Source organism: Genypterus blacodes, unplaced genomic scaffold, assembly GCF_046128005.1.
Source record: "Genypterus blacodes isolate CSIRO-AG114 ecotype Tasmania unplaced genomic scaffold, CSIRO-AGI_Gbla_v1 ptg000044l_1, whole genome shotgun sequence".
NCBI lineage: Eukaryota > Metazoa > Chordata > Actinopteri > Ophidiiformes > Ophidiidae > Genypterus > Genypterus blacodes.
Window position 1 is genome coordinate 8,435,567 of NW_027466857.1, and position 21,028 is coordinate 8,456,594.

Below are 21,028 nucleotides of genomic sequence, written 5' to 3' on the forward strand. Positions count from 1 at the left end.
AGTATGCTGTTTTTGCAGGAAACTTGTTGTGCACACACTCTCACAGCACAAAAACAATTCACACATTAACTACAAATTTTAACTTATCTTTTGTTTTTCTTTTCATAAAGCCTACAGCTTCATAAAATAACTGGAACAACTACGCCCCCAGCTGGTCACTTGGTGTTACTAACAGATATTGCAGAAAACATTCCAGCACTGGTGTGCTCGACATCGAGCGTTATTGAAACCAAATCTATCAACACATTTTAAACTATAGACCTACATTTATAAAGATTTTTGGGAGAAAAAAATATGTATCGTTCGCATATAATTTCTAAATCATTCCAATGAATAAATATTTCGTTCAAATGAAATTCTTGAGCGGCAGTTCAGTGAACCGGAAGAAGAAGGAGTTAGTCTGGCCATACAGCAGTTAGTCTAGAATTGACGTCAGTTTCCGGTACCAGCGGCGGAAACTTTAATAGAATAAAGGTAAGCTTCAAATTTGTGATATGACAGCTTCGTTATTAAATGTAACGATGAAATGTCCTCGCTGAATTTATTATTTCGTGTATCATTAAAACATTAGTTATTACATAGATTTGGTATGCAAGTCTAGGTTTTTAGTATTCAGAAACGTGTCACAGATGTTTATAAAATTCCCAATAGTATTGTGGTCTATTCAGTAAACAACTATAATATCTGAAAAATAAATTGAATTCTAGAGAATGTACCATATTTAATTATCTTACTCACAATTTGTTTTTCCTGTTGACCTTTTGCAGATGCTCAGCAGTTACTGAGTGACAGATACAGAGCTGGCAACATACAAAACCAGAATGGGAGACATTCAGATCAGCTTGGGGAAATTCAAGATGCAGCAACCAAAGATGTCTTTGAACATAATGTTTAAGATGAAAATATTCATAGGGACACACACACTTACTCTATAAAGATTCAATTATAGTTGTAAAGTTGTAAAGAGTTAACTGATTTTATATGGCATACTCAATATGTTGTCAAAGCTAAACAGAAAAATAAAGACTTTTTATTTTTGTGAATGGTTTTAAATGCTTCTTAATACAATGAGCTTTACACTTCATACAGTCTCTGGTATTGTTGTACCATTTGTCTTTATTTAATTTATCTATAAATTGCTTGAGGTTACATAATCCCTTTTACAGTTGATCCATCTGCTTTTCCTGTTCAATTTGCTATCTCAGCATTATGCAAACCAAACTTTATGAGGACCACTTTAATTTTTATTGACCTGTATGTCGTCTCTTACATTCTCAACACAATACCAGAGGGTGGCCAAACATTAACAGCTGCATATCTCGGCTCCATCTCTCTTTTCTGATGCCGCTTTGGTCCAAGGTTAAAGCACCAAACAGGATTTACAGGGTTCATTGTTAACTTCAATTGTTGTTGTCAGTTGACACTGACGGGGTTAATGAGTAGCCTGATGAAGAAGGATGAGTATTTATCACGCTAAAGACATTGTTCTGAGTCCGAGTCCAAATTATAACACACGTGACCCTGAGAAGAGCTCCAATCACTCAAAATGCATTACAAAGATCAGTATGGGAGTTCCATGGGTGTGCAGGGCCTTAGAAGAGCTTCTGGAACTGATTCAGTCCAGCAATCACCTTACAACAAAAGCTCTCAGGCACAAGTTCCCGCACTTTGCTTTCCTGTTCAGTGTCTGTCTGACTTATTGCACTTTCACTGTGGGCTTTTTTCTTCACAGACGGCCTCATCTAAGTCTTGGCTTTGTTCCATACCTTCCATTTGGTCCAGCATCCGTAACAGCTGTTGTCAGGAAGAATACTGCTCTCAAAACCTCAAGCCAACAGGTGCTTCAGTCAGGGACATTACCTCACAGATGTCTGGCCACCGTGATAAAGCTCCTCCTTTATTTAGTCATGTCATATCGTGCCGACGTCAAATTAAAATGTGTAGTCGTCTCTCTAGAAGCCTGTAGAGAGCCAGCAAAGGCCGTAATCATGTATGAACGCTGCATACACAAGTCCCGGTTGGGTCTGGGTTTCTATAGGAACAGAGTGGACCCATGAGGATTGCAATGATAAAATTATAATAAAGGTTATGACAATAAAACCTACAGTACAATTGTAAAACACAAGTCATGTGATTGTGACAGCGTGGGGGAAATCCTGATGTATCTGCCGGATTATCTCGCCCTCAAAACGCACAAAATCGCCTTCGTTACACAAAATCTTAATTGAAAGTGTATAAATCTGATGTGTCAAATTTCAATAAAGTGGCGATAACAGACAGATCTCATTTTCCATGGGAGGTTCACAGTTGCTATGCACTGATGGGCTGCCTAATCTTATGATAACCGCCAGTCTATTAATGTGTTTGAAGACAGATATATCGTCTTGTCTCTCATAAATCTCATGCTATACCCCCTCCCCCCCTCCTCGTCCTCCTCTTCCTCCTCCATGTCCTCTTTGTCCTCCTCTTTACCGCCTAGTTGAATTGCATTTGGCATGAATGCGGGGATTTGAAATTACAGCCGGGTGCAGACGTATTTTTTGCTATAGAAAGCTCTGAGGGATTCACGAGGGGTCGCAGTCTGCAGATACAGAGGCGTCGCATATACACACACGCATATGTGCACATCTGTATGCAGGCGAGCGTCAGTCGTGTTCAAGTGTACAGCCTTGTCTGTGTCTTCTGGGAAACACTGGCGATACGGATGCAGCCTTCTCCTCTCTCCTCTTATCTGTGCTAATAATTGGAATAAAGTAGCAAGCTGGTGTTTACATAAAATTTAATTCAGGGGTGCTAAGCCGTAAAACACTAGAGTGAAAACCTCATTTGAGCTCTGTGGTGTTGGAGTGGCTGGGGCTAAATGCAGGGGTGGAAACAGGAAGTCTGCAAGGTTTATTTCAGCTTAGAGACTAAAGATATTGTTTTGAGATCCACCCACGAAGCCACAGCTCATGATTCCTATCAGAGGGCCACAGTGAGTGAGTGAGTGAGTGAGTGGAGATAGTGAGTGCTGGCAGAGAGAGAGAGAGAGAGGGAAGGAGAGAGAGAGAGAGAGAGAGGCGGATAGAGTCTCCCATACACCCACACAATGTCTCACTAGACACCCACCCACCCACCCATCCACACACACAGACACACACACACTTTCTCACACACGCACTGGAGCACCTGCCTGTATCCATTGTGTTCGTGGACTTGACTCGTCGACAGTCTGCTCGTGCCAAGATGCTGTCCTGTGGCTGGCTGGTGGTTCTGTCCTTGGCAGCTGTGGCAGGTAAAAGTTCCTGCATGTCCTCACAGTGGCATGACTGTGTGACGAACCGCCTGTGCATGCCTGTGTGTGTGTGTCTATGTATGTACTGTATGTGTGTGTGGTTGACAGAGGCTATAAAGTGAGTTGCAATGTAAAAATGGATGGTTTGTAACAGTTTGTTTGTCAGTTCTGTTTGATTTCCTGCGTTTCAAAACATCCCTCTGTGTAAATACTACATGTGAGCACGTCGCCTCATTAAAAATATTCAGCTCAGCAAAGGAAGCGTAAGAATTAACCAGCTGCTCCTCCCGTGCCTGTTGATTTATTTATTGGCATTTCTTTGCATAAAATCTATCCCAGGGAGTCTCCTATGGGAATGACGGCTCTGTTTCACACCCCTGCTTTTTTGTTTTCATTTTAAATGGAGCATCTGTGATCGTGGGCATGATTGAATTACACCATCTAGGCTCATTAATATGTTTGCGGTGTTTCTGCTCTTTAGAACCCCTGAGGTTTAAGTTGAACACAGATATTTTTCAAGAGGGACATTTGTCATTTCTCATTAGTGTGGGAATGTGTGTGTTCTCAGCCTGACTGTGTCAATTTCCCAATGTTGTCTTTTCAGGAATCACTATTGCATACGAGCGATCGGAGAGGAACTGCTCTGTGTTTCCTCCGGTAAGATCAATCTGAGCACCGCAGTGTGTCTGAACATCTGGAATGTTTTCATGATGTTTCCTGCAGTTTTATTTTGATTCACACAAACATACACGTTGCATGCTGTTCTATGTTACTTTTTATAGTTACTGTTAATGATTACTGCACTTCTTCTACAGTTAATGATAACAGGGGGCAGATACACAAAGGGATGAATCAGCACTTTCTCAGGTTTTAATTAAAGCTGAAGACTTTGACCACCCGCTCAATTGTTCTGTGTGAATGTGTGTGTCTGTGTGTGTGTTCCAGTACATGCCCAGCACAGCAGTGAATACCACTCTCAGACTGCAGGACCTGCGAGAGGGAATGCGTCCTCTAAGTATAGCCGCCTACATCATACCTGGGACTGACGCTCACCTGGTACATCAGCCGTCCACAACCATTCATTCTGTCATACGTGTGTGTGTGTGTGTGTGTGGGTGTGTGTCTCGTTAACACGCTCTGTTTCTGACAGAGTGAGTACATCGCTCTGCGGGACAACAGATTGGCCTTCATGAGCGGGTTTACGGGCTCCGCAGGTACGTCTCCTTTCTATCACTCCTCTTCCTCCCCATGACTCAACTCCCTGCATCATCAGCCTCATTAGCCAGCTCCTCTGCTCTCATCCCACAACTACAGCCTCCTCCTCCGCTTCCTTCTTCATTTATCTTCATCACTCTCACTTGCCATCATTTCATCCTCACAATCATCAGTGCTTATCTTTACAGAGTCACTGGTAAGAAACTGATGAGTAGTGAATCACAGAATCTATATCCATTAAATAATGATGACAAACACTGATGATCAGACTTCTATACGCTAGCTGTTTTGATTGAAACACCTTTCATATGTTAATAGAAACAGAAACATAGAAAAATCTCTGCTCAGCTCTCAGAACATCCAGTTTTCCAACACAGATTCTCTCTCTCTCAGTTTGATGCTCATGTGCAGAGGCATGTTGTCAGGCAACTGCATGTGTTGCTGTATTTCAAATGTTATGCTTTCTGACAGATGTTCTATTGCTTCTATTTATATATTTTTCCACAGTTGGGGGTCACTTTTTTTAGCCCGGGGCCGCCCCCATGTGACAAGTCCCCTAAAACAAGGCGTCATTAACACTGCGGTCCTGATGATCATGATGTTTTAGTCAAAACAAAGAAGTGCTCAGTGTTGCTGTGACTGGATGAAAAGATGAAGTCAGATGATAATAATAATGGAATGTCCGCTGTCCCCCACGACAACAACAACAAACTTAGAGATGATTTCCGTATAGAAAGGGTTCATTTCCTGCCTGATATTGCCTGGTAGATTTCCAGCTCTCCTCTCTGATTTCTATCAAACCTCGCCGTTCCCTCTTTGCATACGTTTGTCTCATATTGCCGGCCCGTCACGTATCGCCATGAATCAAGTCTGACATTTCTCCTTTCAGTCGCTTGTAATTCACGGTGGGCTCTTCTGTCCTCTCCCGCTCTCTTTCTCTATCTCTCTCTCTCTCTCTCTCTCTCTCTCTCTCTCTCTCTCTCTTTCCAGGCACGGCTGTGGTGACTCAGACGCGGGCCGTGCTGTGGACAGACAGCCGCTACTGGGTTCAGGCGGAGCGACAGATGGACTGCAACTGGGAGCTGGAGAAAGATGGTGGGATGCTCATAATGATGAACTTGTTATGACAACACATCAGACATCAGGATTACTGTGAGATATTTGTGGTTCGGGGGATCTCTCTCTCTCTCCAAATATCATGACACTATTACTACATTACTTTGGCATGATGGATGATAAATATAGCACAAAAGCAAGCAGTCAGTCATGAGGGTGGGTGGGTGACTTTTTAAATGAACACAGAGCTCTTGTTCCTCTGAAAAGGGCACATCAGACTGTGTGACTTCTTTTTAATGGCCTGATAAGAAACAAGCTTATCTTTCTCATTTGTAAATAACCACATGCAAATGCCAAAATGGGGGAAAAATGGCTTCAACAGCAAAATGATTCGTGTCGCACATGTCCTCGTGAAGGCTGGGACAGACGAGGCTCAGTCACTCTGCTTGATCGTATCGAGTTTTACCTCCATTTTGTCACTTCCTGCTCTCCACCGTCGCTCGTGCCAAATAGCTGTAAACGCAAAAGCGATGTTCTCATTTGCGATTCCTGCTAACTGAGGCAAACGGTAACTCCTGCTCTGCTGCACTGAGACGGCCGCTTCAATCTCACAGATCACTGATAACAGCTGTAGTCTGTGCAGAAATGAGTAGATAACACAACCATACTTTGGACAACACACAATAATAGTCACTAAAAGGCCTGTCTGTACACGCCAGAGCGTCATGGTAACAGCAAAAGGTCTGTCACCTCCGGTCTTGAGCTTTGACTGGGACTGTCGAAGTGATTCTTGAATTGTTGTACCTGAAAGTATAGCCGTCTCATTGCCAAACCTTTAGTTGTGTGATAGATACTGTATGTTTCATTGTTGTATCACAGCTGAAACTCTTCTCTGCTGTGTGTGGTGTCTGCTGTTCCGCAGTGTCCATCAGCAGCATGGCAGAGTGGCTAATCTCTGAAGTTCCACCGGGCGGCGTGATCGGCTTTGATCCCTTCCTCTTCTCCCTGAGTAAGTCGGCTCCGCTCGATTCTCCCCTTCATCCTGTCAGTCTGGCTTAACGTCAATAAAAGCGCACACACGGGCAGATGGAAAATTATTGACGTGGCCTCCTGACGCCACACAAGCTGTTTACTTGCGATTGATTTGGTCCACTGAGTGTAATCATCTGCAATTTCCTCTCTTAGAAAGCCAGGAGGACTTCAGTATCAGCCTGACCTCCAGCAACCGCAGCCTGAAGTCCATCCCCGATAACCTGGTGGACCCGGTGTGGACCGACAGACCTCCCATCCCCGCCGACAACCTCACACGACTCCCGGACAGAGTCATACGTGTGTTTGCTCATACATAAATGTCTTTATGCGTGCGTGAGTTAGACAGTAAATTGGAGTGCAGTTTATCTATGCGCTGATAAATGCCTGCAAACTGGACATGGATGCAATAAGCCGCACACAAATCCAGCCATAAACGACTCATTCATGTTAGTACAGCTGCTATCAGATGGAATAAGTTAAAAGGCTCCGGATAAGGAAGCAGACCAGGAGACTCAGTCGCCTTTATGCTCAGAGAATAGGCAAATGGAGAGGATCGTAAAACCTAATGATGTGTGTGTGTGTGTGTGTGTGTGTGTGTGTGTGTGTGTGTGTGTGTCTGTGTGTCTGTGTGTCTGTGTGTGTGTGTGTGTGTGTGTGTGTGTGTCTGTGTGTCTAAGGAAGGAAGCATTCCATATGTGCATTTATATGTTAGATCAAATTTTATTTTGGCTTTATTCTAATTCTAAATTGAAGGTGCTTGTTGTTGATCTATGTAAAAAATATTCATATCCATATCCAGAAAGACAGTTTGAATGACGTTTTTGTCCACATAGTGTGAGTTTGTAGTGATGTGGCTGCCGGTGAGCTGATTTATTTGAAGGGATTAGAGTAAAGCCACTTATACAGCCACTTAGCCACTCTCACAGCTCGGACATGTGTGCAGATTGATGCTGTCCATATTAAATAATCCGGGCAGCGTCCAGAGATTTGGAATTAGAAAATAACATCCATTTGGATCCAGTAACTAGCATTCCTTAATGGTAAAGGCGTAGAATAAAACATCGTGCTTATTGTCACGTCAACATAAGAGCATTAACATGTGTGTGTGTGTGTGTGTGTGATCCTGCAGAGAGGACGTGGGAGATGAAAGTGGAGCACATACGGAGTCAGATGAGGGACAATCCCTACGAGCCCACAGCCGTCCTGCTGTCCGCCCTCGATGAAACTGCCTGTATGTGACTTAAACTTGATTTATGTCTCTAAAACAGCTGTTGCCTGCTTGTGATATCACTAAACTTAGGCCAATGCCTCTAATCTGTTATTAAATTCATGATAGAAATGGAGCTGATATAAGGATGTTACAGAAAACAGCTGTGCACAGATCCGCTAATAAGACATTAGATTAATATGACATACATTATTGTCCGATTAACCTTAAATGTTATTATTTGTTATTATTGACATAAATCTATTTGAATACGTGTAATTGAAGCTTGTTTTGAGTAATCTGATATAAGAGAGATGACAGCTTTACCTTGGTTTTGACGCATGACACAATTTCACTATAATATATACACTATACACTAACTAACACACTAACTAACACACGAACTCTAAAGCAAAGCTACCCAACCTATGTACACACAAACACACTGACCCCTGATTTCAAAATTACTGTCTGTGATCAATGATGGGGACACAGGAGAAGTCACGTAATCCACACACACACACACACACACACACATACACACACACACACACACACACACACACACACACACACACACACCGACACACACACACACACACACACAGAGCGACAGCCTGTGCTTCAGGTGGATCTGTCAGATGTTGTGTGAGCTGGTGGTGTGTTGCTTCTTTCAGGGTTGTTCAATATGCGTGGTAATGACATCCCATACAATCCCTTCTTCTACTCCTACACACTGCTGACAATGGATGAGATACGGCAAGTACTCGCTCCAGCCATTTCAGGCATCTTCAGTGTGTTTTCGTAGATATTTAATAACTGAATCAAACCTGTATCTCCCCGTCTGTCTGTCGTCCTCAGGTTGTATTTACATCTGGACAGAGTGTCAGAGGCGTTGAGGGTGTACCTGAACGCCTCGTGTAACCAGTCCCTCTGTGTGCAGTTGAGAAGTTATGACTCAGTCCGTGAAGACCTGAAGACGTATGTGGCCAAGCCCGGAGTGAAAGTGTGGATTGGCACAGAGTACACCAACTACGCTCTGTTTGAGATCATTACACCACAAGTATGCACACAATCAATTTTAGATTAGCCTCTTGCTTCTGTAACAGGTTTATCCACCTCAGGTTTACACACACACACATAGACACACAAAGTATGAGGCCAGCAGTGTTTGGCCTGCATCCGTGTTTCACACTCAGTGGGTGTCGCCAGTTCAGGCCATTCAAATCTGGCGAGGCAGCACCAAAAATGGCCTGTTGTCACTCACTGTGCACGGTGGAGCTCCAGCAAGATTCTGACATGATTTTGTTCACAGTTTTATTATTATTACTCTTATTCTTTCCACCGGGCACACAGGACAAGCTTGTGACGAGCTCCTACTCTCCTGTGTTGACGACCAAAGCGGTGAAAGACGAGACTGAGCAGCGTATCTTGAGGGACGCTCATGTATGTGACACAGACCAACCTGCACGCACAAACACACACACACACACACACACAGCTGAAAAATATGCCACCTGCCCGCTCACACACTGTGTCTCTGTGTCTCTGTTCAGCTTCGGGACGCAGTGGCCGTTGTTCAGCTGTTGATGTGGCTGGAGAAAGCTGTTCCTGAGGGGAAGGAGACGGAGCTGACTGCTGCTGACTACGTCAATAAGTGTCGCAGGTGACCGCCAGTTACACAAATCACATTAAAGTGAATACATAAAACATTCAAATTAATATGGACATCACAGTGGAGTTTAACCACTTATCAAAATGTCGTCACAGTAAACAGAAAGACAGCAGAGGGCCGAGCTTTGAGACCATCTCTGCCAGTGGACCCAATGCTGCTCTGGCTCATTACAGGTACACAAACTTCAGCTTTTTCATTTTACATTGACTTCTATGCATCTTGTCTTTATGCCATGTTGGCCAACCTTAAGGTCCATAGTGATGGATTTGTACGGTTTAGTTAATTTAATACAAAACAAAGGATTAAATAAAACCAAAAAGAGAGAAATATTGGTCAACTGTGCAAAATGTTTTGTGTGTTTTTTGCCCCTTTTTTTCTATTAGAATTTAAATATTATTTCCTGTGTTTCACTCTTATTCATCAGGGTGTAAAAGTGGAAAAGGTTGGTTTGCTTCTGTCTACATCAGAAGTCCAGAGCCATTTATCATTCTGTGTCAGTGCCTGGCAATGTGACTCATTTCCTTTCAATCATAGCCAACTAAATGAAATACTATAAACAGTATTTAAATAAATGTGGCCAGCATGGAAGAATGACATTCAGACTGCTTAATTGTGTGTGTGAGCTGTCTTCCAAGGATAGAGGATTACGTCATACACTTATGAAGGGAATGTTAGGAGATAAAGTTCAGGTCACTGTTATGGAAGAGTTCAGGGTCTTTGTTTTGTACACAAGGAGCTTGATAGCTGACTGACCTGTGACACAGAGCAAGAGGACTGGATCAGCAGTTTCTCAAATAAAGTGTATTTTCTTATTCCACCATGATGAAACTGTTTGCTTTCCTTGCAAAATGCTTGGCACATACGCATAGTTAATGGGCTAAATGTGTAAGAACAGCAACGTGGTCCTTTGAAGTGGTTACCACATGCTTCACATGGTGTCATCTTACAATTTGTGTATTGCAGCCCAACAGAGGAAACAAGCAGGAAGCTGTCAGTTGATGAGATGTATCTGGTGGACTCCGGCGGTCAGTATCTGTGAGTAAAAACAATCCCACAGCTCTGAAACCCTTTAGTTTCGTTTCTCGTCACCTGAGCTTAAATGATTCATCGTCTCTCTCTCTCTCTACTGTCAGAGATGGCACCACAGACATCACTCGCACAGTCCACTGGGGAACTCCCACAGCAATGCAAAAGGTGACACACCAGTGGATTCTCTATTGTTATTGTGGATCCGTCTGAATCTTTAGTCTTGGCTTCAAAATTGCTCCTCTTACCAGTATTGACTTTTAAACCTTTTAAATGCATTTTCCCCCACAGGAAGCCTTCACTCGAGTGCTGATGGGAAATATTGAGATATCCCGAACCATATTTCCCTCAGGAACAAGAGGTGGTTTTTCCTTTTATTGAAAAAGCATCACACATGAACGTGACAACAACATTTGACAGAAAAATAAATGCAAGGAATCGGAAAACAGACATAAAATACAATACAGAAAATGTTGTAGATAGCACATGAAACTAGTTTTAATCGCTTTTTGGATTTTGGAGTTTAAAATAGCTATAATGTATCATTTGAGTTCATTTTTTAAATGAAAAAGAGGGTTTATCATTTCTTTTTAGATGTATTAATATGTATTTTTGGCTATTATCAGTAAGAAGTGTCAAACAAGCAATACAACTTGTGTATGAATAAGAGTTACATTTAACCTTACAGGCATTTACCACTGGAGGGCACTGTTTCTCCATTCGCCATCAGTTGTAGCATTCTCTGCTCCTGGGTGCATCCACCGTCTGCTGCATTGTGTTTGACTCAAAGCTCTCTGTGTGATTCTGCTTATCAATCAGGTGTAAACATGGAGATGCTGGGTCGCCGGGCATTATGGGAGGTGGGCCTGAACTACGGGCACGGCACAGGTCACGGTGTAGGAAACTACTTTGGAGTTCATGAGTGTATGTTGCTCTTATTTTACATGTGTTTATTTTATGTTTTCAGTATCATACTGAAATTGAAAACCAAACCACAGGGGAACAAAATGCAAATGTAATGTTCTTATAACATCAGCAATCACAATCAATGGTGTCCAGTCCTTACATTCACATTTTACATCAGATTTCCAACAACAATCATACTGTGGAGCAAGAAAATGTATATTCCTGCAAGCAAATTGAAGTTACAAGCACATATTTCAACCTCAAGAAACAATATTAGTCTTTTACAAGTTAAGATATATTTTACCAAATCAGACACATGTAAAGTGTGTTTTTATTATGTTTTTCCAGGGCCGGTTGGCTTTCAGAGCAACAACATTCCATTCAGAGCAGGCATGTTCACGTCTATCGGTGAGGCTTCATCAAACTAATCTACCTCCCAAAATGTAACCAAACATCAGGGAATAAGGGAATTAAACTGCATGTTCAGTCCCTTTTCCTGTATTAAATGTGAAGTGTTTGATGTCTTTGTCTAAAGAGCCCGGATATTACAAGGAGAATGACTTTGGGATTCGGATTGAAGACGTCGTTGTGATTGTTCCTTTCCAAACAAAGGTACAGATACAGATCAGCGATCACTTGTGATAATGTGCTTTTGAGCCACGATATTAGTATGTCTTTCTTGAATGACATTATCTTTTATCTGTTTTTCCTCAGTATGGTAACAACTACATGACCTTTGACACAGTGTCACTGGTTCCTTATGACAGAAAGCTGATTGACACCTCTCTCCTAAGCTCAGAACAGGTAAGAATCAGTATTTACCATTGATTTACCATTTATGACATTTACTCTTTATTTAATACAGCCACCTATAATCTTAATGGGAAGAAAACCTCAAAGGTAGCCATCTAATATAGATTTTTTAAAGCCTGGCAGTAACCTTATGTATAAGATCTGTTTCCTGCTTCAAGCTGAGTGAGTGTGTTTGGCTTTACAGGAGTGTGGTGTTATCTGGTTCTTTCATTTTCCTGGCATACCACACTGGTTTCCTCTTAAAATCCCCTTGACACTGTTTCATTTCGTCAAAGCATCTTCTTTTAGTGTTTTTAGAAAACGTAACCACGTGTGAAACCACGTGTGTTTGGTCCACTCAGCTAGAGTGAAAAGGGCAGAGGTGTGAGGATGTTCATCTCCTCAGTTTAAAATAGATGTGTTAGCTGTGTCATGCACGGACGGCGGCGTTTCATGAATCTTGGTGGTGTGTCCCTGCAGCTGCACTGGCTGAACACATACTATGAGACCATCCGGAGGCTGCTGGGTCCAGAGTTGGACAGTCAGGGCCTGCGGCAGGAGAAGGAGTGGATGCTGGAAAACACACAACCCTTCCTGGATCTTGGATCTTCTGCAACCATTTGCTCCTCCTCGCTGACCCTCATCACTCTGACGGTCACTGTGTTTTACAGCACTGCCTGAGGATCTCCCTCTCTCTCTCTCTCTCTTTCTCTCTCTCTCTCTCTCTCTCTCTCAGACTTGCACACTTCTGTTGCACCCTATGCCGAGTCTCTGCTGACAGCGACACGCCTACAGTAGGTTGAGAGGTGCACTGCATTTTAGCTCCTTTTTAAAGATTTAATGGATGTCTTTGTTGTGTAATTTAATTGAGGTGGTAAATGTTTCTATGATTTTTAATGTCCCAGATTTTGAGTTTTTAAAATGGAACACTTGTACTGTATGACCGACTGTAATACTGCTAGTGCAATATGATTTCTATTTTATTAAAGTAACTGTATTCTCTATTCTCTTGAGAATTATAGTCTGACTCAGTTTCACTGACTTGATCATTTCTCACACTTAAGTCACTCCCACGTCTGGGCTCGTCACAGCTTGTTGTGCAGTAGCTCGCCGCATGCGAAGCGATGGTGAGGTTTGATTCTGCCACATGTGAAGATCTTGTGCCAGAAGACGGCCAGTTGCCAGGCAACTATTCTCAGTGCGGCTGTAAGGTGCGAATGCGCTCCAAGCACCCCTCCCTGCAACTGCACACTCTCATGTAACATGCTTAACAACTCAATAAATGAGCTTTGACACAGAAACAGAGGGTGTTAAAGACATACAGAGCCATGTGAGACACTTTAGAAACGCCGTATTCATGTACATCCCTTTTTCTGTCATTTGGCTTTGTTACCAAGGCCCCAAAAAGAGGAACAATAGCGTGACCTGATGTTGAAAGTATGAGATCATTGTTCTCTGTGAGCAAAACAGACTTGTGTACTCTGTATTGTTTAAAGTACTCTTCCATGTTCACATGTTCACGTGTCCTCTGCTTAATGATGATGATGATTCTCCTCTCCAGCTTCAGTGAACCTCTAATGGAAAATCGGCTTTTTGCTACATTCTTTTGCCTCATTTCACTCTGTAGAAATATTATTCTGCTGCCACCCTTCAGCAGAGAGTGACAGGAAGCTAAAATGGGGCACCGTCTTCTCATGTGGCTTGGTACCACACAAAAAAATAACAAACTACAGACAACTTACCTTCTACTTCCCTCTCTGCTTTTGCTACTAATGTTTGCCTCGTCTGCTGAGCCCAGGGTACATTTAAAAACACATTTCTATGAGTCACTCAAGCTTTTTCTTCCTTATTTGTCAGTCTGGTGTTATTATAGTGTCCGTATGCTTCTCTGAATCCACCTTTTAAGCCATTTCCTCTGTAAATACACAGTTTAATGTCTTAATCTATCAAAACTCTGAGCCATCTCTTTGTGATTTCGGCTTCTCGTAAATTTGCCAAATGTCTGTGGCAGATGCAAAACCATCCGCGACTTTCTAAATTTGTCATCTTTCAGTTTCATACAGAAATGTGTTCGTTTGACAACCGTAACTACACAAGCAGAGATACACAAAGTGCATTTTTGTGGCCTGGTTACCCCCAACGACAACACAAATCTGCAGCATTTGCATCTGCATGAACACGTTTGCCTGCCAACAAATTCACTTCAACATTCTGCTGAAGTTGGAATCGTTTGCCAGCGGAGGAGTGGAAGGAGACAGAGGTGTTGTAATATGGTGGCTGCAGGGTGTACTCTGGTTCTTCATCAAGCCTGACGCTGCCGTGGAGCTGAAGTGCAAACCACAGGTTTCATTATTGTGTTAGCGTACCACAGTATGACCTGTGTTGTTTATAAATGCTGTGACTTCCTGACGTAGGTTCTTCTCAGTGTTCCCCTTATTAAAGTGTTTAGTACAATCTGTTTTGGGTCTTGTTAGTTTTAATCTGCACAGTTTGGCACACAGGGCTGAGCAATAACAAAAGCAGCAGACGGTTAACCCCAGGACCAAAAACAAAAGGTTTGCCCTGTTTAGTTTCTGTGTGGGTCATGTGACTTCCTCTCAGGCTGTGCTTATTCCGCTGCAAAGCTGAGCAGCAGCAGCAGCTTCTTCCTCTCTTCCTCTCTGAGTACTTTGACAGCAGAACTTGAAATCTGCCCTCCTGTGAACGTCCGCCGCCAGCATCTCACACCGCTGCCTGAAGCCCAGAGTGACAGCGACCGACGAGGAAGAAGATGTTGAGGCGAAGACCTTCCAACGCCTCGGAGAAAGAGCAGGGGCAGAAGAAGAAGGTGAGCAGAGTTTGGGGTTTAAAGTGAGTTGGGAGATGTGAGGAGGTTGACTTTATGCAACGTTCACCTTTACAAAGGGAAGTGCACACATTCATTTAACAAGATAAGTACATTTTTCATTCATGTACAATTTCACATAAAGTTTCAGCCCATATGAGCCCAGATATTTATGTTTTATGTTTCTTTTCCATGTATAAAATTGGATCAGTAGCTACAGGCTGCAGCATCACTGGCAGCCTTCTCCTGCAACAGGCACAATGTTGCTCTTCTCTGTCATTTTGTGGTGTATTATGTTCTGAGATTGTGATGTGATCTTTTTTCCTACCTCTTCTCACACTTCTGATGCTTGCACTGCCACACGTCAAACCTGTGTGTGTGTCTGTGTGTGCAAGTGTGAGATACAGGATGTTCTGCTGGAGTTGCTGCAAAGCGTTTGTGGTGAAGCTTGACCGAAATTGAAATGCGCAGCACGGTTTTGAGGCCTCAACTTTGTTTAATCCCTTATAGAAAAGCAAAGTTCCTCTATCACGTCTGAGTGAATCATCGCTGCAGATGTCTGTCAGTTTGAGTCAGACTGAGTTCTGTGGCTGCTGGTGCCAGCATGACAGCGAGCCTCCTACACTCCACACTAGAGCCTCATTTTCCAACCACACACTGCTGCTGCTGCTGCTGTGGTCTCATTCTCACCTTGTTATTACACATCTCATTGCTATCATCTCCCAACACATAATTATCACCAGACTAGTGAACGTCGCTGCTCTGTAACATTGTCCACAGTATGTGATCATTACCGATAATGAACAATTGATTCATCTGAAAGCTGACGTAGGAGAAAAATAGACATTCAGCAAAACTAAATTGCCTGAAGACTGAAGCTCATTCGGTCCTTCGTCTGCGTCGACAGTTTGATTCTTGGTTCTACAGGCGCAGACCATCAGCCACCCAGGCTCAGCTGGATGTCTGCAATGATTGGCTGTCAGCAGTTGCTCAAACTGCGCCGGTTTCCTGTGGTTTCAACCAAGAATCAAGAAGGATGAGGCGAGATAATGCCGTGACTGTTAACAAGCAGAAAATCCTAACAGGATTTCAAGTAAAGTACAGAGGCCAGAACTACCCTCAGTTTAAGTGCATAACAAATTTGAGAACATTCAGTTTCACCTCTTCTAACTCTGGCATTCAGTTGCATCTAATGCACTCCAACAAATGATTCGGCCTTACTTTATGTATTCAACTTAAAAGCCTTTATAATCTTCCCATTACGATACAAAATGCAACAGGATCATTGATTGTTTACATTTCCTCTGTGGTGCCTACCTTACTGCTAAACACAAACGTCCCCAAACGTCCTGTTCCGTTAAGTTAACACCGTCTGGGAGATACAGGAGCCAACAGCCATAAGATCAACATTATCACTGTCCTGCTAAAACCGCTAAAACAACCGGCTGACCAGGCCGACTGACTGGTGATGGTTTGTTTTATTTGTTGTCGTCATGGTCATTTTATCTGTTTACAGCTCAGCCTGCAAAGGTCCAGCAGCTTCAAGGATTTTATGAAGCCCAAAGCCACCTCTCCTAGTGTTGAGAAGGAATTCACTTTGGATGTGACAGTAAGTTCATCTGTCCTACTCCCACGCACATACGTACAGTATGTTATGAAAAGAAGAAGTATGTATGCTATCAGTTTATGCATTTGAAGTTCCTAGATGGTAGTTCCTATAGAGGTTTTTGTCATATTGTTCCCTATTGGGGCTCATGTAGGTCACTGTCAAACCATTTCACCAAACCCAAGTGACAAAAGTACACAAGAGGAAGCAGAAATTCATTTTGGGCCATTGCAGAAGTGCCGTTTTTGCTTCCCAACACAGCACGCAGATGTAGCTGCGTGCTGTATTGCACATGTGTTTGTATTTGGAAATTCAGATATTTTTTCAATTGAATGATGGGAAGTTGGAGGAGAAATAGGTGACGAGGTTTAGAAGAAGAGAGGAAGTATGAAAGAGAGTGACGCGGGTCTGATGCGTAGAGCTGGTGAAGCCAGACGACAGACGCAGTCAGACAGGATGTCCCCTGCTGAGCCAGTCGAGCAGAGAGCCTCAGAAGACTGATACAGAGAATTGTTTGATGTTTTATTTCACACATCAAAATCTGCACCAAAATCCACCTGCACCTCTCTCTTCGTAGTTTGTGTCAGTGTCTGTGTGTGTGTCTGTGTGTGTGTGTGTGTGTGTTTGTTTGTATGGTTACATTACATCGCATCTTGGTTTCACACAGCTGTGTTCTGAAGGCGAGAGTGTCAAACAATGTGAAACTGTAGTGAACTGAAGTGTTCAAGCTTGAAAACATAATATACTAATGCGTCCATACCCCCCCATCTCCTCCAAATATAACAACACATCGCAGCAATTTGTCCTTTTTATTTGCCTGTTAAACTCACTAAAGTCTCACTGGCTGCATGAATGTGTGTGTTGATGTATATTTTGAAGCTTACGCAAATTGCAGTTTGATCATTTTCCAGAGAGAAGGTATAGTTTGAAATGTTTGTTTATGATTGTTCACTCTCATCCCAGCAGCTGGAGGCCGGAACAGGAGAGGAAGCAGTGAAAAGTGGCAGCAAGCTGGGCAAGAAGTGGCGCAATGTGATCACGCGAACCATGACACGCAAAACATCCAAGATGGTGCAGAAGGCCCTGGCTGAGGAGGGGGTGAAGACTTTATCTTAAAGCTTTCATACTGTGCAATGATGTAACATGGAAATCCACATACTTGATGTTTAAACTCTAATAATTTCTAAAAATACAGAGTTGAAAATGTAATAATACATAGCTGAAGTACTGAAATATGAAATATAATGACGCCTCTCACCTTCTTAAACTCAATGACCTCTATTACTCATTAGATTGAATTTGTCTTCACCTAGTGGTTAAACGCTCGCATTGCAGTTGTTGGTTATTCAAGAATGAGTCGCAATCTTTTGTGGTCTAAATAAATTAACCCTCTTTAACTTGCAAAATTAATTAACTGTTAATGTTTTAGTGTATTATGTTATTATGATATGAGTAGAAGTTTCCAATAGGGATCATTGATTTCCTTTGATTTGGAAATGAACAGAGCCCTGAGTCTTAAACTGCACTGTTTGTGCTTCACAGATGGAGAGCGGTGAGGACAGCTCACCGTCACCCATCTCCGACTGGATGCCAGATCTGATTGCAGGCCAGAGGATCTCCGTGTGCTCCTCCGGATCAGAGGACGCCACATCCAGCCCCTTTAGCCGACAACTCTCTGGCAGTAAGGCGACTTCATTCTAACCTTGCACCCCTGCATGCATAGAGTGTTTAGCATTCCCTGACCTCACTTCATATCTGTGCATCTCAGGTAGTGACAGACAGAGTTTGGACAGTGGCTACTGCCAGAGGGACAGCATGAGACTGGAGGAGAATGGTAACGTTTACAATGGACCCTTTTGTGGCCGTGCACTCGTCCACACAGACTTCACTCCCAGCCCCTATGATGTGGAGTCACTCAAACTTCAGGTGAGTCACAATTACACAATAACAAAATCCTCTTGGAAGTGGAATTTGTTGATGGTTTGTCCTATTTTTGTTAGATGGAAAGTAAATCATTTGCCTCGTAGTTCAGACTCAAAGCTGTGACTTCAGATTGCTCTCATTGCAAGTTCTGGTATTCACCTCTGTTGCAGAAAGGTGACATCATCTTCATCATAGAGAAGCCCCCTGTAGGGACCTGGACAGGGAAGCTCAATACCAAGGTCGGCTGCTTTAAGTTCATCTACGTCAACCTTCTGCCCGACGAGAAACCTCCGATCAGGAGACGCTGCGGCAGCAAAGCCAACCGAGGAAAGTCCAAACCCAAAACCCTGGAGGAAGTGCTGGACAACATGGGACTGATCGTAAGACAAGACGCTCACAAGGGTTCCACCATAGATTATGTTAGAAATGAATCAATCCCAAATCAAAGGTGACATTTTCTCTCTTGTGCGTTTCAGGAGCTGAGTTCTCTGCTGAGCATGCATGGGTTCCAGAGTCTGGAGGACTTTGCGGGGCTGAAGGAGTCTCACCTGAACGAGCTGAACATCACAGACCCAGAGCAGAGGGCCAAGATCCTGATTGCCACCGAGCTGCTGCAAGACTGTAGGTTAAGAACAAGATTCTACACATTCACAGTTGATTTGAACCAAAATTATGATTCTAAATGTTTCAAAGTTCATTCCAAAGTCTTATTTAGTTCATCAGAAGGAGATAAATGTATTGAATCAGATTTTTGGTAACTTCTCAGAACAGAACATCACATTCTAAAAATATAGATTCCGCTTAACAAAATGTGAGGTCATCATCCTGGATTCTGCACTCACACACCAGGTTCAGGCAGCACACATGTGACTGCAGGGATCATGTTGTGCAACCATCAGGTTTTGTTGTGCCTCATCTGATTACATGAGGTTTACGACTCTCTCGCACACATTTAACAGTTCATCAGTTGGCAGTTATGATCCTGATATCTCAGCTCCTCTGCTCTGCTGCCAAATCATAACATGGGATTTTAAGTTTCATCCTGGAAGAGTCATGAAAAGTGATGTGTTGATGACTTTTTATGAGCTCCCATTAGCATCATTAGCGTCGGGCCGGGGCTGTTTGGCTTCAGTGTACTTGCACACAGATTAGATCACATAAACAAGAAGACCTCAGAGCTTCAACATGTGAATTATTAAGCAGCAAAGACAAAAGGACTCTCCAACAATTTCTGCCGTATGTTGGCAGATTGACGGACTGGTTGACCATCGTCTCTTCAAATAGATTTTCAAGAATATATTTTTTATTGAAAAACAGAAATATTTAGCCGAAGCAAAATCAAATAATATAATAATTCAATCAGAAATATATCAAAATATGTGAATACATGATTTTTAAATAACTAGGGCACACATTTAATACAGAATCGTGTTACAACGATGGCCATAAAGAGTACTGTGACAACTAAGAACAAATTGCAACATCAGTCCAGTTGCTTGTACTCAGTACCTGAGCAGGTCTCACCCTGAGCCAGCAGAACCAGCCAAGAACCTGCTGCACTGAGCATAAAGAATAATTCATTCTTTGCTAACTCATTTAGCTGAAGATGAATCAGAGCCAGAAGAGGAGGAGAAATCTGGTGAGGACACCAGGGAGCCGAGGGACTCGGGCTGTTTTGAGAGCTCGGAGCACCTGGAGAGCGGACGAGAGGAGCCAAAGGTGGAGGCAGAGCTCCAGCCTGAGGCCTCAGAGGGGCCGAAGGAACGTGACCAAGAACAGCCAGAGGAAGAAGAGGAGGACAAGCATACAGGGCAGCTGGAGTTTGTACTGGAGCAACTGCAGGAGCTGACAGTGGATGAAGGCTCCTGAGAAGCGGTGAGGGAGGAATCATTTTGTAATTCTTAATTCATCGCCGGCTCTCCGCTCGGTGGGTGCAGGTTTGATGCCGTTAACAAAGAGGCAAGGCTCTTCATCTTAACAGCAGACTGATGATGACGAGCAGGACGGAAGGGAAGAACATAAAATGCATTAGCTCAGTTTCTATGAGGACGCAGCATCATTTCTCTGATCTGTATCGACCACACACTGTTCTAAATATGTCCATTGTTATGTTGTTTGAGCTGTTCTCATGTTTGCTGATACTTCCCACTCTGGTCTCACAGTGTAACGTGTGTGTGTGTGTGTGTGTGTGTGTGTGTGTGTGTGTGTGTGTGTGTGAGTGAGATGGTAACCTTACACGTTTGCTTTTTCTCATTATATCTCAGTGCTTCTAAAGTGTTTGCAGTAGAGATGTAGGACAAAGAATGTAAAATGTTTTCAGCCATTTTTGATGTTGTTGTTGTTGTTACTGGTCGTTGTGAAGTTGTTGTAAATAGAATATAAATAAAATATCATTCAGGGCGTTGTATCTTGTGTCATCAGCTTTAAACAACGACATGTTCGCTTTAAAGCGCAGAGTTGAGAGGAGGCGTCATTTAAAAAGACATGAAATA

General features: G+C 42.9%; 2 protein-coding genes across 4 annotated transcripts; both read left to right on the top strand.

Annotated features, from left to right (window-relative positions):
* Positions 1 to 2,979: 2,979 nt before the first annotated feature.
* On the top strand, positions 2,980 to 13,203 carry xpnpep2 (X-prolyl aminopeptidase (aminopeptidase P) 2, membrane-bound). The gene is made up of 21 exons (XM_076149073.1): positions 2,980 to 3,274; positions 3,879 to 3,931; positions 4,220 to 4,330; positions 4,425 to 4,488; positions 5,480 to 5,584; positions 6,468 to 6,554; positions 6,731 to 6,874; positions 7,707 to 7,808; positions 8,462 to 8,543; positions 8,646 to 8,847; positions 9,141 to 9,230; positions 9,341 to 9,450; positions 9,555 to 9,632; positions 10,423 to 10,494; positions 10,593 to 10,653; positions 10,777 to 10,846; positions 11,305 to 11,409; positions 11,740 to 11,799; positions 11,927 to 12,003; positions 12,106 to 12,195; positions 12,664 to 13,203. The coding sequence occupies exons 1-21, from the start codon at positions 3,226 to 3,228 to the stop codon at positions 12,862 to 12,864; spliced, it is 2,013 nt and encodes a 670-aa protein (XP_076005188.1). The 5' UTR covers positions 2,980 to 3,225; the 3' UTR covers positions 12,865 to 13,203.
* A 1,494-nt stretch (positions 13,204 to 14,697) lies between these two features.
* Positions 14,698 to 20,941, top strand: sash3 (SAM and SH3 domain containing 3). 3 transcript variants are annotated; one of them, XM_076148927.1, is made up of 8 exons: positions 14,698 to 15,010; positions 16,524 to 16,616; positions 17,577 to 17,711; positions 18,156 to 18,294; positions 18,382 to 18,539; positions 18,707 to 18,916; positions 19,013 to 19,157; positions 20,137 to 20,941. In XM_076148927.1, exons 1-8 carry the CDS (start codon positions 14,954 to 14,956, stop codon positions 20,403 to 20,405), a joined length of 1,206 nt encoding a protein of 401 aa, XP_076005042.1. In that variant the 5' UTR covers positions 14,698 to 14,953; the 3' UTR covers positions 20,406 to 20,941. The 3 variants fall into 3 exon arrangements, with proteins under 3 accessions (XP_076005042.1, XP_076005045.1, XP_076005043.1); XM_076148928.1 differs by having other exon boundaries at positions 14,710 to 15,010; positions 17,580 to 17,711; XM_076148930.1 differs by lacking the exon at positions 16,524 to 16,616 and having other exon boundaries at positions 14,699 to 15,010; positions 17,580 to 17,711.
* Positions 20,942 to 21,028: the final 87 nt, after the last annotated feature.

Bases quoted from the DNA above. Each gene is read 5' to 3' on its own strand.
- xpnpep2 (XM_076149073.1), top strand. From the start codon at position 3,226: ATGCTGTCCTGTGGCTGGCTGGTGGTTCTGTCCTTGGCAGCTGTGGCA. The intron at 5,585-6,467 runs GTGGGATGCTCA...GCTGTTCCGCAG, and splicing joins CTGGGAGCTGGAGAAAGATG to TGTCCATCAGCAGCATGGCA. The intron at 12,004-12,105 runs GTACAGATACAG...GTTTTTCCTCAG, and splicing joins TTGTTCCTTTCCAAACAAAG to TATGGTAACAACTACATGAC.
- sash3 (XM_076148927.1), top strand. From the start codon at position 14,954: ATGTTGAGGCGAAGACCTTCCAACGCCTCGGAGAAAGAGCAGGGGCAG. The intron at 18,540-18,706 runs GTGAGTCACAAT...CCTCTGTTGCAG, and splicing joins TGGAGTCACTCAAACTTCAG to AAAGGTGACATCATCTTCAT. The intron at 19,158-20,136 runs GTAGGTTAAGAA...TAACTCATTTAG, and splicing joins CACCGAGCTGCTGCAAGACT to CTGAAGATGAATCAGAGCCA.